General features: G+C 36.9%; 2 protein-coding genes across 2 annotated transcripts; one reads left to right on the top strand and one right to left on the bottom strand.

The window, feature by feature from the left end:
- The first annotated feature begins 211 nt into the window (after positions 1 to 211).
- Positions 212 to 2344, top strand: LOC141674054 (uncharacterized). Its single transcript, XM_074480781.1, has 4 exons — positions 212 to 504; positions 607 to 688; positions 782 to 1571; positions 1824 to 2344. The coding sequence occupies exons 1-4, from the start codon at positions 212 to 214 to the stop codon at positions 2342 to 2344; spliced, it is 1686 nt and encodes a 561-aa protein (XP_074336882.1).
- A 2759-nt stretch (positions 2345 to 5103) lies between these two features.
- Positions 5104 to 7057, bottom strand: LOC141674053 (uncharacterized). The gene is made up of 3 exons (XM_074480780.1): positions 6950 to 7057; positions 6172 to 6570; positions 5104 to 5277 (listed from the first exon to the last, which is right to left on the bottom strand). The coding sequence occupies exons 1-3, from the start codon at positions 7055 to 7057 to the stop codon at positions 5104 to 5106; spliced, it is 681 nt and encodes a 226-aa protein (XP_074336881.1).
- Positions 7058 to 12699: the final 5642 nt, after the last annotated feature.

The following is a 12699-nucleotide window of genomic DNA, read 5'->3' as shown; positions in this document are numbered from 1 at the left end:
AAGAAGATGCATATGATTGGTGGGAGACCGTTCCGGACTCAGCTGTACAACCACCAATATTGACTTGGGATGATTTTCTACGTGAGTTCAAAGACAAGTATATGCCTGAGATATAAAGGGATGAAAAGCAAAGGGAGTTTTTGACTTGAAACAAGGGATTATGAGTGTGGCTGAATATGAGGTAAAGTTTACACAATTATCCCATTATGCAATGGCTATGGTCTCAACTGAAAGGGATCGATGTAGGCATTTTGAAGAAGGTCTCAAATATGATATTCGAAGCAAGATTACTCCTGGAGATCTTCGTAGTTACACTGACTTGCGAGCTGCCGCCATTAGGGCTGAACGTTTAATCAAGAAAAAACCAACTTTCTTTCAAAGGCCCAAAAGAGAAGGATCCGGATTTCCTGGTGGATTTGGTGGAAGACCAGGCAAACGTCAGAATTTTAGTTCACCCGCACAATCATTTACAAGAGGAAGTACTTTCGTATCTAGGGGTGGAAGGTCCTATTTTTCAGAGAATGCTAATAGAAATCAACCAGCAACAATGCAAACAAAAACCACATGTCCGCACTGTAATAGACAACATCTTGGGGAATGTTGAAGAATTTCTGGAGGATGCTATTTTTGTGGTGAACAAGGACATTTTGTGAGAGAATGTCCCAGAAGAGTAAACAGTGGGCAAGCTGTATCAGAGACAACTGTTCAGAACAGAGGAACAAGAACATCTTTTGGTAGAGGTTGAGGAAAAGTTACTAACGCTGGTGGTGGTATTGGCCAGTCTAAAGCACAGAGCTCTAGGGCACCTATACATGCACGAGTTTTTGTGTTAACCAGAGATGAAGCCGCAACAGCACCTGAAGTAATCACTGGTAAAGTTCTTTTCAATAACTTAGAAGTGTGTGTTCTTATTGATCCTGGATCTACACATTCATTCATATCATCTAAAATGACATCACATATGCACAAGAATCCTGACACATTAGATTATAAAGTGAATGTTTACACTCCACTGGGTGAGGTAGTAGTTGTAGATAGAATATATAGAGATGGTTTTATTCAGATAAGCGAGGCAAAGTTACATGCAGATTTGATAGTCTTATCATTTCGTGAGTTTGATATAATATTAGGTATGGATTGGTTATCTAAACATCGTGCAAAGGTTGATTGTTATACCAAGGAAGTTGTGATTGATTCTCCTGGTCAGAATAGAGTATTATTTTGTGGTGATCGTCAAATGATACCAAGTTGTTTAGTTTCTGCTTTGAAAGCTTTTAAGATGATTAGGAATGGTTGTGATGCTTATTTAGCACATGCAGTTGATAATAATGCCACTACAAGTAAATTTGAAGATATTCCCGTGGTTAAGGAATTTTTAGAGGTATTTCCAGAAGAATTGCCAGGAATGCCACTGGATAGAGATATAGAATTTTCTATTGAGCTTCTTCCAAGTACAACACCAATTTCCAATTCTCCATATCGAATGGCACCGGTAGAATTGAAAGAGTTAAAGAAACAATTTATAGAGTTACTAGAGAAAGGTTATATTCGTCCAAGTGTTTCACCTTGGGGTGCGCCCTTATTATTTGTTAAAAAGAAAGATGGTACCATGAGATTATGTATAGACTATCGGAAGCTGAATCAGGTCACAGTAAAGAACAAGTATCCATTACCAAGAGTTGATAATTTGTTTGATAAATTACAAGGTGCATGTGTTTTCTCAAAGATTGACTTGAGATCAGGTTACCATCAGTTAAAGATTGCAAAGGAAGATATTCCCAAGACTGCTTTTTGCACACGATACGGTCAATTTGAATTTCTAGTTATGCCTTTTGGATTAACTAATGCACCAGCTGTATTTATGGAGCTGATGAATAAGGTATTCCTATCTTTTCTTGATAGATTTGTTATAGTATTCATTGACGACATACTTATTTACTCCAAAAGTGCACAAGATCATGAACAACACTTGAGGACGGTTTTGCAAACCTTAAAAGAGAAACAATTATATGCCAAGTTGAGCAAATGTGAATTCTGGTTAAACCATATGGTATTTCTAGGACATTTTATTTCTAGCAGAGGGATAGAAGTTGATCCAAAGAAAATAGAGGCGGTACTTAATTGGGAGGCACCAAAAAGTGTCACAGAAGTAAGAAGTTTTCTGGGTATGGCTGGTTATTATAGACATTTTGTAGAAGGATTTTCGAAGATTGCAGGACCAGTGACTAAGTTACTTCGAAAGAATGTGCCTTTTCAATGGAATGAAGCAGCACAACAAAGTTTTGAGGAATTGAAGCATCGATTGACCTCGGCTCCTATTTTGGCTACTCCATCAGGTCAATGAGGTTTTGTTATTTATAGTGATGCATCTCACTAAGGATTAGGATGTGTTCTTTTACAGCATGGAAGGGTTATTTCATATACTTCAAGACAACTAAGGCCACATGAAATTTCATATCCGGTTCATGATTTAGAGTTAACAGCAGTGGTATTTGCTTTAAAAATTTGGAGGCACTACTTATATGGTGAAACATTTCAGATTTTTACTGATCATAAGAGTTTGAAGTATTTAATGAGTCAGAAGGATTTAAATATGAGACAAAGGCGGTGGGTCGAACTTTTAAAAGATTATGATTGCACCATTGAGTACCATCCAGGAAAAGCAAACACAGTGGCAAATGCATTGAGCAGAAAAAGTAATAGCAGTTTGTCAAGTCTTCAGGTATCTTCCCTACCATCCTTGATTGAATTGAGGGCAATGAATGTAAGTTTAGATATTGAGAGTATTGGAGTGTTGCTTGCTACATTAAAAATACGACCAGTGTTGAAAGAGAGGATACAAGAAGCACAACCACGTGATCCAAAATTGGCAGATATTATCGAGAATGTGAAGCAAGGAAAAGATACCAACTTTAGATTGAAAGACGATTGCCTTATGTGTGGTGAGAGAATTTGTGTTCCTGATGCTGATGATCTACGTCGAGAAATTTTGGATGAAGCTCATAATGCACCATACGCTATGCATCCTGGAACAACCAAAATGTATCAGACTATGAAACCTCATTATTGGTGGCCTGGAATAAAAAAAGAAGTAGCAGAATTCACAGCAAAGTGTTTAACATGTCAACAGGTGAAAATAGAACATCAAGCTCTAGCTGGTAAGTTGCATCCTTTATCAATTCCTGAATGGAAATGGGAACGAATTACTATTGATTTTGTAATGGGTTTACCTAAGAATCAGAAGGGAAATGATGCTATATGGGTTATTGTTGATTGTTTGACAAAGTTGGATCATTTTCTACCTATTCGTTAGGGTTGCACACTTAATCATCTAGCAAAGAGGTATGTCAATGAGATTGTGAGACTACACGGGGTACCTTTATCAATTATTTCTGACAGGGATCCTAGATTTACATCACGATTTTGGAAAAGTTTTCAACATGCCTTGGGTACTCGGTTAAATTTCAGTACATCATTTCATCCTCAAACTGATGGTCAATCAGAAAGGACAATCCAAACTTTGGAAGGTATGTTGAGAGCCTGTATACTTGAATTTAGAGGTTCATGGGATGAATATATCGCTTTAATGGAATTTGCATACAATAATCAGTTTCATAGTAGTATTGGCATGGCACCTTATGAAGAATTATACGGAAGAAAGTGCAGAAGTCCATTGTATTAGGATAAAGAAGGTACGACAATCTTGGAGGGACCTGACATTGTTCAAAATACACTTGATAAGGTTAACATCGAGAAGGATAAGTTGAAGGCAGTTTAGGATCGTCAAAAGAGTTATGCTGATCAACACAGACAAGAAATGGAGTATCAGGTGGGTGAAAAGGTGTTCTTAAAAGTATCTCCTTGGAAAGGGGTGATGAGATTCGGCAACAAAGGAAAGTTAAGTCCGCGGTATATGGGGCCGTATGAAATTATTGAGAGAGTAGGACCCTTAGCTTATAAGCTAGCATTACCTTTAGAGCTTTCTCAGATTCATAATGTTTTCCATGTTAGTATGCTAAGGAGGTATTGTTCTGATCCCACACATATTTTAAAAGATCCAGAGATAGAGATCTATGAAAATGCAAGATATGTAGAAAAACTAGTAGAAATTACGGGTCAAAAGATCAAACAATTAAGGAATAGAGAGATACCACTAGTTAAGGTATTATGGAGGAATCATTCTCGAGAGGAAGCAACGTGGGAAATAGAGGAAAGCATGAGACGTCAATATCCCTACTTATTCAACAATACAGGTATCTAATTTCAAGGATGAAATTTTTATTAGGAGAGGAGAGTTGTCATAACTGAAGTTTGGGATCTTAGTTCATTATTGAATGAGTGGCTTTCATTAACAATTAAAGCACTTGAGCCATCCACAACATGTCCTTGACCAGACCTCAGTGATTTCCTTTAAATCATCTTTAGTTCATATGTTTTGAGAATCCCATATAGAACTTCCAGAGTTATTCTGCTCAAGTCTCTTCCTTCACTGATTGCTGAGATTTTCTGTTCCAAATGGTCAGGGAGAGTAAGCAAGAACTTTAGATTCAAATCTTCAGCTTCATAGTATTTGTCATGAATCTGCAAGTCATTTATCAGTTTGTTGAATCTTTCAAACACATCAGTAATGCTTTCCTTAGGCTTAGCCATGAAACCCTCATACTGTGAAATCAATATCCTTCTTTGATTAGATCTAATCTCCTCAGTTCCTTCACATAGTATCTCAATCTTTTCCCATATCTGCTTGGCAGTATCACAGTTGATAATATTGTTGTACATCACATTGTCAAGTGACTCAATCAATATCATTTGCAAGCTACTATCCAGGGAAACTTTCTCCTTTTCAGGATCAGAATACTCTACAGGATCTTTTGGAGCATAATGAGCTGGTATGACAATGTCTCCATCTGTATATTGCTCAACTCTTCACGTTACCAATTCTTGAAAGCTTTCCTCACATTTTTCATTACATGTAAAATTTTCGTTCTTTCGAGTCAAATTCGTTAATGGCGTGGCTATCTTCGTAAAATCCTTAACGAATCTTCGATAGTAACCAGCTAATCCCATGAAACTTCTGACTTCCGAAGGCTTCTTCGGTCTTTCCTAATTCAAAATAGCTTCACTCTTTGCAGGATCAACTTTAATTCCTTCAATACTGATTACATGGCCTAGAAATTGTATTTCTCTTAGCCAGAACTTGCATTTAAAAAAATTCACGTAAAGTCGTTCATTTCTCAAGATTTCCAAAGCAATTCTTAAATGCTCTGCATCTTCAGTCTTCGAATAGATTAAGATGTCATCGATAAACACAATCATAAATTTATCCAAGTATTTTTTAAAAACTCTATTCATTAGATCCATGAATTCCGCTGATGCATTAGTCAATCTGAATGCCATTACTAAGACTCATAGTGACCTGGTACGAAATACAGTTTTAGGAATATCCCCTGCCTTAATCTTTAGTTGATGATAACCTGATCTTAAGTCAATCTTCGAGAACCATGCTGCTTCTTTCCGTTGATCAAACAAATCATCAATCCTCGATAAAGGATATCTATTCTTAATGGTCAATTTGTTCATCTCGCGATAGTCGATGCACAATCTCATGCTACCGTCCTTCTTCTTAACAAACAGTACCGGTACACCCCATGGGGATATACTAAGTCTTATTATCCCTCTATCTAAAAGATCTTGTAATTGTGTAGCCAACTCCTTCATTTCAACTGGTGCCATTCGATATGGTGCTTTTGAAACTGGTTCAGTATCCGGTGCTAGATCCCTAGTAAACTCAATTTCACGATCCAGAGGTAACCCTGTAAGTTCATCAGGAAATACGTCTGGAAATTCACATACAACCGGAATATCATCAATTCTCGGACCTTTTTTGTTAACTTCTAACACATAGGCTAGATAAGCTTTACATCCTTGACGTAACAATCGCTTAGTCCGCATCATCGTGAGGAATTTCGTCTTCCATTTCTCACCTCTAATTATTACCCTTGCATCGTCCGCGGTTCATAGATTCAACTTTTTATTCGCATAACCAATTTGGGGATTATGACCGCCTAACCAATACATTCCTAATATAACATCAAATTCTCCTAACTTGAAAGGTATCAAGTCAGCGGAGAAGTGATGTCCTGCTATTTTGATGACACAATTTAGACAAACTTGATCCACGGGAACTTGGTCATCATTAGCTAACTTTATAATTAATGTTTCACCCAACCATTGAACTTCACAACATAACTTATCAACAAATTCTTCAGAAATAAAAGATCTTGTAGCTCCAGAATCAATTATTACTTTTGCATTTACGGAGTTCACAGAAAGAGTACCCGTAACTACGCTTGGATTCTGCACTTCCTTCTTCATTGTCATGTTGAAAGTCCTTGCCTTGGACTGATTTTGTTGCGGTGGTGGCGGTGGTGGTGGGGCCATAATCCTCGGAACATTTGTAGCTATAGCCGGTCCTTTACGATCTCTGGAAATATGTCCTTTCTTCCCACACTGGAAACATGTAACATCTGTCTTTCCTATTGGGCACTCATTAGAATAATGCCCCTTCTGCTTGCATATGAAATATATAACATTCGGCTTATTACAGACACCTGTATGCTTTCGGCCACATGTCTTACAATCCGGTAATGGTGGTCTTGCTATCCTCTGCTGATTTTTAACTTGGAAATGATTACCTGATCTTTGGTTTCCCTGGTCTAACCTTCTGAAGTTTATATTTTCTGGGCCTAAAATCCCGGCTTCTTGTTGAAACGGCTCTAAAAATTTCCTTGTCCTCTTTCTTTCTGGGACATCTCACTCTCTCCTTTAATTATCATAGTCTTCTGAATGACGACCATATATGTTGTCAATTCAGAAACTGTTACTCTGTGTGAATCCATGACTTCAACCCCTGCTGAAATGTCTTCGCCCACTTTTCTTCCATGTCTACCTGCTCTGGCACAAACCTAGACAACTCAGTAAACTTTGCCTCATACTCTGCCACTGACAGGTTTCCTTGCTTCAATTCCAGAAACTTTAATTCTATCCGGTTCTTCATATAGCGTGGGAAATACTTTTCTGAAAATAACTCAGTAAACCTATCCCATGCCACAATCTCCGTACCTTCTAGAGCCCTCTTTGACTCCCACCAATAATTAGCTTCACCTTTCAGAAAGTAACTTGCAAATTCAGTCTTTTGATCTGCCTCAACTTTCACTTATGCAAATGCTTTCTCAATTTCCTTTAACCATGTTCTGGCTGTAGTATGATATGCGGAACCTTCAAACTCTGGTGGCTTTACTGCCTGAAACTGTTTGAAGGTAACAGTGGGTACAACTGATTGTGGTATTTGTGGTGAATTTTGAGGTTGTTGTTGATCCAACATATGTTGTTGAAATTGTTGCATTTTCTGTTGCATCATGATCATTTGTCGTTGCATTAAATTTAGCATCTGGTTCATGGTTTGATTATTCTGTTCTTCGGGATCATTATTGGAAGTTTCTAACCTCGTCTTTCGTTTATGTGCCATTTTCTGATGATAAGACAAGCAATTTATTTAATAATCCACTAAATAGTTGATAATCAATAAATAAAGAAACAATTTAACTTTTCTTGGGAATTTAGATAAATAATTTTTTTTCAACAGTCCTGTCCCCACACAATCTCATTATCAAATAATTTGCTTGTCCTTTCACAAGGTTAAACACAATTTAAAAATATGGAATGGACTACAGGTTAAATAAAGAAATGTAAATAATGCAGAAATTAGAGTTTAAATAAATAAATAAAAGAAAAGAGGTTATAAAAGGGTTTATTTTATATATTTCTAGCACACCAGCATCAGGTGTGAGTGCTTGAACAAAACACTATCAACTACTACTGCCGACTACAAACCAAAATCGTGAGATATACACACCTAGTCTCACTACTACAATATACTCCTGCCTCTATGAACATATAATACATATCATACATCCAGTGTTTATCGGTCTAGTCATGTCCTCAGTAGCCTGGCAGTGCTCGATCAACCTCCTCACGAAGTGACAGTAGTATCACATCAATAAGTCTCACTGCACGTTGGTACTCTGAGTAAGTATGGACTCCCTCATGTTGTAACTCCTCCAACTCTCGAGAGGCTCCTCTATAAATCTGCATGACCCTCTCTAGTAGGAAGTGATCTAGCTGTAGTGCCACTAACGGTCCTGTCTCTCGACGGTCTACCATACCCAAAATCTCTCGGCACTGGTGTAACACCCCCGAATCTGGGGTCAGGGATCCGGGTTGTCACGAGTTCCATTTCCCTTAATAACACCCAATCTTAATAAACAATCAACTACTCTGTACTGTGACCCCACAATAAACACACACACCACAAGTTATAGTCTCAGAGATGAATATCCAAAAATAACACGAGTCATTTTATTCCAAAATTATATGCCATTACACCTTAAAAGGGTTTCTGAATAAATTTACATTTCTTTGCCATTATTACAATTGATAAAGATACATAAGTCTGGTACATCAAAAGTTGAAAGCCTAGCCTATTGGTAGTTCCTACCTCAGCTACAGCGACATCAACGCCTATAGAAAACTGCAGAATGTTTCCTATCCGCTCGCGAATTGGGAGCTTGGTCCTGTTCATCTTGTCTATCTGATGTTGTGTGATGAAAAAAGAAAGCAAGGGTGAGCAACAAGCCCACTGTAATAATATGTATAATAATTAACAATATATGAGCATTCTCATAGTACTCATGAAAGTCTTGGTCAAGAAGAAATGAACCAAGCTGATATCTTAACGCGACCAAGTCGCAAAATATTCAGTATATATATACATATACTTTTCACAATCTTTGAAATCCTCTGACATGTATAATATACATAGAGTTCTAGTTTATAACTGTATAAAAATATCGTTGCAAGGTGATCTCATATATCTAACCTTGTCTCAACGTTTTTCTGAAAATCTTTGACATGCACAAGATAATCATTTACTAGATATAAGTTTAAAAGATGAAGTTACAAGATACTTCAATATACTTATATCTTTTCCGAATACTACTTGAACTACCACCGTTCAATGTATAAATAGTTCATCCCATATATTAAGCTACAAGACAAAACTTGTATAGAATCAATCTTTAAAATATCATCAAAATAAAATGAAGTTACGAGATACTTCATTTGATGCAAACATTATTTTGAAAACTTGACCCTGCCAACACTCAACAATCGCCCAACCATAGCCTTTCTATCGAAGTGCTCTGGGTAGTGTTGCAGAAATATCCAATTGGATGATGAACTCATTACGGGAGTTTACCGCGCCAGGAAGACCACTTACGATGATCAGTCGTAGTAGTGCAACCCCACCATTTTCTACATGTATAGGAGAACCTGTCGCATTTACTTGTCAACCGAACACTGGACTCCTAAGGAATGTACCATCTTGCGGAACTTCCAGGCCATTTGGGCCAATATAATAAGGCTGGGCCGGCGCCACTCGACCACTTACGCCACTCCTAGTTCAGATGAAATCCATGACTCTGAAACGTAAAGCTCTTCCCCCTTTCCCCAAGTAGAAACTTGTTGATACGGCTCCACCAAGAAGTCGTATCTAGTTGGAAAGGAAAACTCACTGATATTTCCCAGGCGATGCCTGTTAATGGATTAACTTGTTCCAAGAATTTTACTTCCCGAGTATTGGGTAAGTAATCAAAAACTCTTTTATCAAAATAGCAACCTCGTTGCGAATATAAAACACACCACAGAGCCGGATCCCTCAGGTTTTGAGCGAGTATTTAAATCCCCTTTGAAAGGAAGATCTTAAATATAAAATGAGTTTTGGGATCCGCTCTAACTTTTAAAATCATTTTGAAGACTCGCAAAACATTTTTAGGAATGTTTGGAGTGATGCTGATTTACTAAAATAAATCAGTTCCGATATATTAGGAAATATCTGAATATTATTATTTAAATAATATCCTCATAAAGAATAATCTTTATAAAAATAATTGAAGTAGAAGTTTTAAAACTTATACTTGCAATGAATATTAAATAACCAAAGATATACTTATACGAAAGTACTATCTTTATTTGAATAATCAAAAGTGAGTTTGATTATCGACACATTATTCCTTAATAAAATAAAGAATAATAATTAGTAGTTAATCAGAGTCATAAGTCCTCGAATGAATATTCAAATAATAATATTCATTAATAAAATAAACGGAGTCATAAGCCCTCGAATGAATATTCAAAATAATATTCAACAATAAAATAAACGGGGTCATAAGCACTCGAATGAATATTCAAAATAATATTCAATAATAAAATAAGGTTATCGAATAAACCTTATTTGATTCATAGTTTTAAAAACTATTCATATATATATATATATAAATATATATATATTATACTCGGGAGCATCGACTCCCGGTTTTAGAAAAAGGTTCACCTTTGGGTCCCCTATACTAAGGGTATATGCAAATTACCGCTTATCTCTAGCATAGGTATTATCAACTGAATCAACAGATATATGTATCAAGAATACGAAACAGGAATGCATATATACCATATCATATGCTACAATATATGGCAAGAATTTGCTAATTAACCATCATGCATCTAACACAAGATAATGCATATACATATGTACATCACAACAACAGTATAACGGGTAGAAAACTTGTCTGAGTGCTCCCGGATAGACTTAAGCTTAGAGTGGGTCCGATAACCTATGAACAACAACATAAGTTGGAATTAAACCCCGGTCGCTTAAGAAACTAGACTTTAACCATTTAGAGTCCTAACGTTCGCTTTCGCGCTTAACGATTCACTTAAGTCGCTCGAGTACCCTCGGCTCCACCATTTTTAATAAATTAACCATTAAGGGTTTTAAGGCGATTCTTTCGCGAGTACCTTACCAACTGCCTAATACACTTTACATAAATGTTTCATACCCCAATTAGTCATTTAAGGTCCTTAACAAAGGTTTCAAAGTAAGGCGAGGGGTAATGGTTCGGTCGCGAAACGCCGTTACTTAAAACGGTCGTTTCTCCTAAACAGTATATCGGATTCAAGCGTACCACATATCAAAACGAAGCTCGTAACATGAACTATCTAAAAATGGCAATGGTCAAAACCTAACAGTGAGTTCAAGGGTTTTGATGTTAAGAACAAAAACAGTCTACGGTAAATCGGGCATTACGACGGCTATGTTTACGCGATTTCCCAAAATTTTACCAAACCAATTCAACACCAAACCATCACCAATCAATCCCAATACAACCATATGACAATATCACTCATCAACCACTTTAAACCATTTAAACCAAGCCCACATCATACCATGAGTCATCAAGAACAACTAGTGCTACTCTTAACTCCCAAAATCAACAAAAACACTTAACAACTAAGATCTCAACATGACAAAACAACTACTACACTTAATCTATCATTCCATCATCATAATCATTTATACCAAACAACTTAATGCTAAGATAATTTAGAGTTATACCTTCCTTGAAGCTTTTAATCAATGAAAGATCCTTGGAATGCCCATGGGAGCCTTGATTTATGCTTAAGCTACCTTGAACTTTCATAAAAATCAAGAAAACCAAAGTTATTTCTTGAAGGTTACTATTCACCATCTTCTTCCTTGATTTATTGGAAGAGATTGTGAAGGAATTAGAAGTTTAAACTTATAGGATATCCATATCTATGTACAAGGAACCTTAGATAATTACCTCACTAATTAACAAGGCTTGGATCTTGAATTTTGGAATTTTCTTCTTTGAAAAAGAAGAAAAGCCGAGAGCTCTTCTTGAAAATGGAAGTGTTTTGTGTTTTTTTTGATTTGTTTGCTTGGTTGCTAGCTTTTGTTTTTGATTAATTACCTTTTTACCCATGAAAAATTGTGTGGTTATTAATCAACCACACCTCCTTCCCTTATGTCATGCTTAGGTCATCATGTGATGTCACCTTGTTACACTTGTCTTCCTCTTGTTGGTGTGATGACATCATCATCCACTAACCCCTTGATTAACTCCTAATTACTTGGCTAATGACCGCTGATCTGTCTATATCCCTTCCTGGTTGCTCCATATAGGTTACGTCTGGTTGTATGTCTATGCGCTCATATGCCCCTATTTATCTGGCATTCGAATTACACTTCCTTAACATTGATACGTGAAACACGTTATGACTTGCTACATGTTTGGGGGTAGGGCTAGCTCGTATGCTAACTTCCCAATACGTCTTAATATATCCAAGGGTCCAACAATTCGTGGACTTAAACTTTCCTTTCTTTCCAACCCTCATCAATTCTTTTTTAAGGGAATACTTTTAACAATACAAGGTTCCCTCCTTCATACTCTTTGTCCTTTCATTGTCAAATCAGCATACTTCTTATGTCCATCTTGGGCTACTCCCAGCCGTCCTCTGATTAGATCTATTATATTCTTGGTCCTTTGGACCACTGCTGGTCTGAGCATCTTGCGCTCTACAACTTCATCCTAACATAAGGGAGATCGACATTGTCTTCCCTCAAAGATCTCATAAGACGACATCTCGATAACTGACATACGATCTATTATCGTGAGAAAACTCAATCCGCGTTAAGTGTTCATTCCAAATTCTTTCAAGTCTATTGCACAGACTCTCATTATAGCTTTTAGCATTAGAGCTTTTGCTTCTCAATACCCA

This window comes from Apium graveolens, chromosome 7, assembly GCF_009905375.1.
Source record: "Apium graveolens cultivar Ventura chromosome 7, ASM990537v1, whole genome shotgun sequence".
NCBI classification, from domain to species: Eukaryota; Viridiplantae; Streptophyta; class Magnoliopsida; order Apiales; family Apiaceae; genus Apium; species Apium graveolens.
Note: the sequence above shows the minus strand (reverse complement) of the source record. Positions and strands in the feature narration are given on the sequence as shown.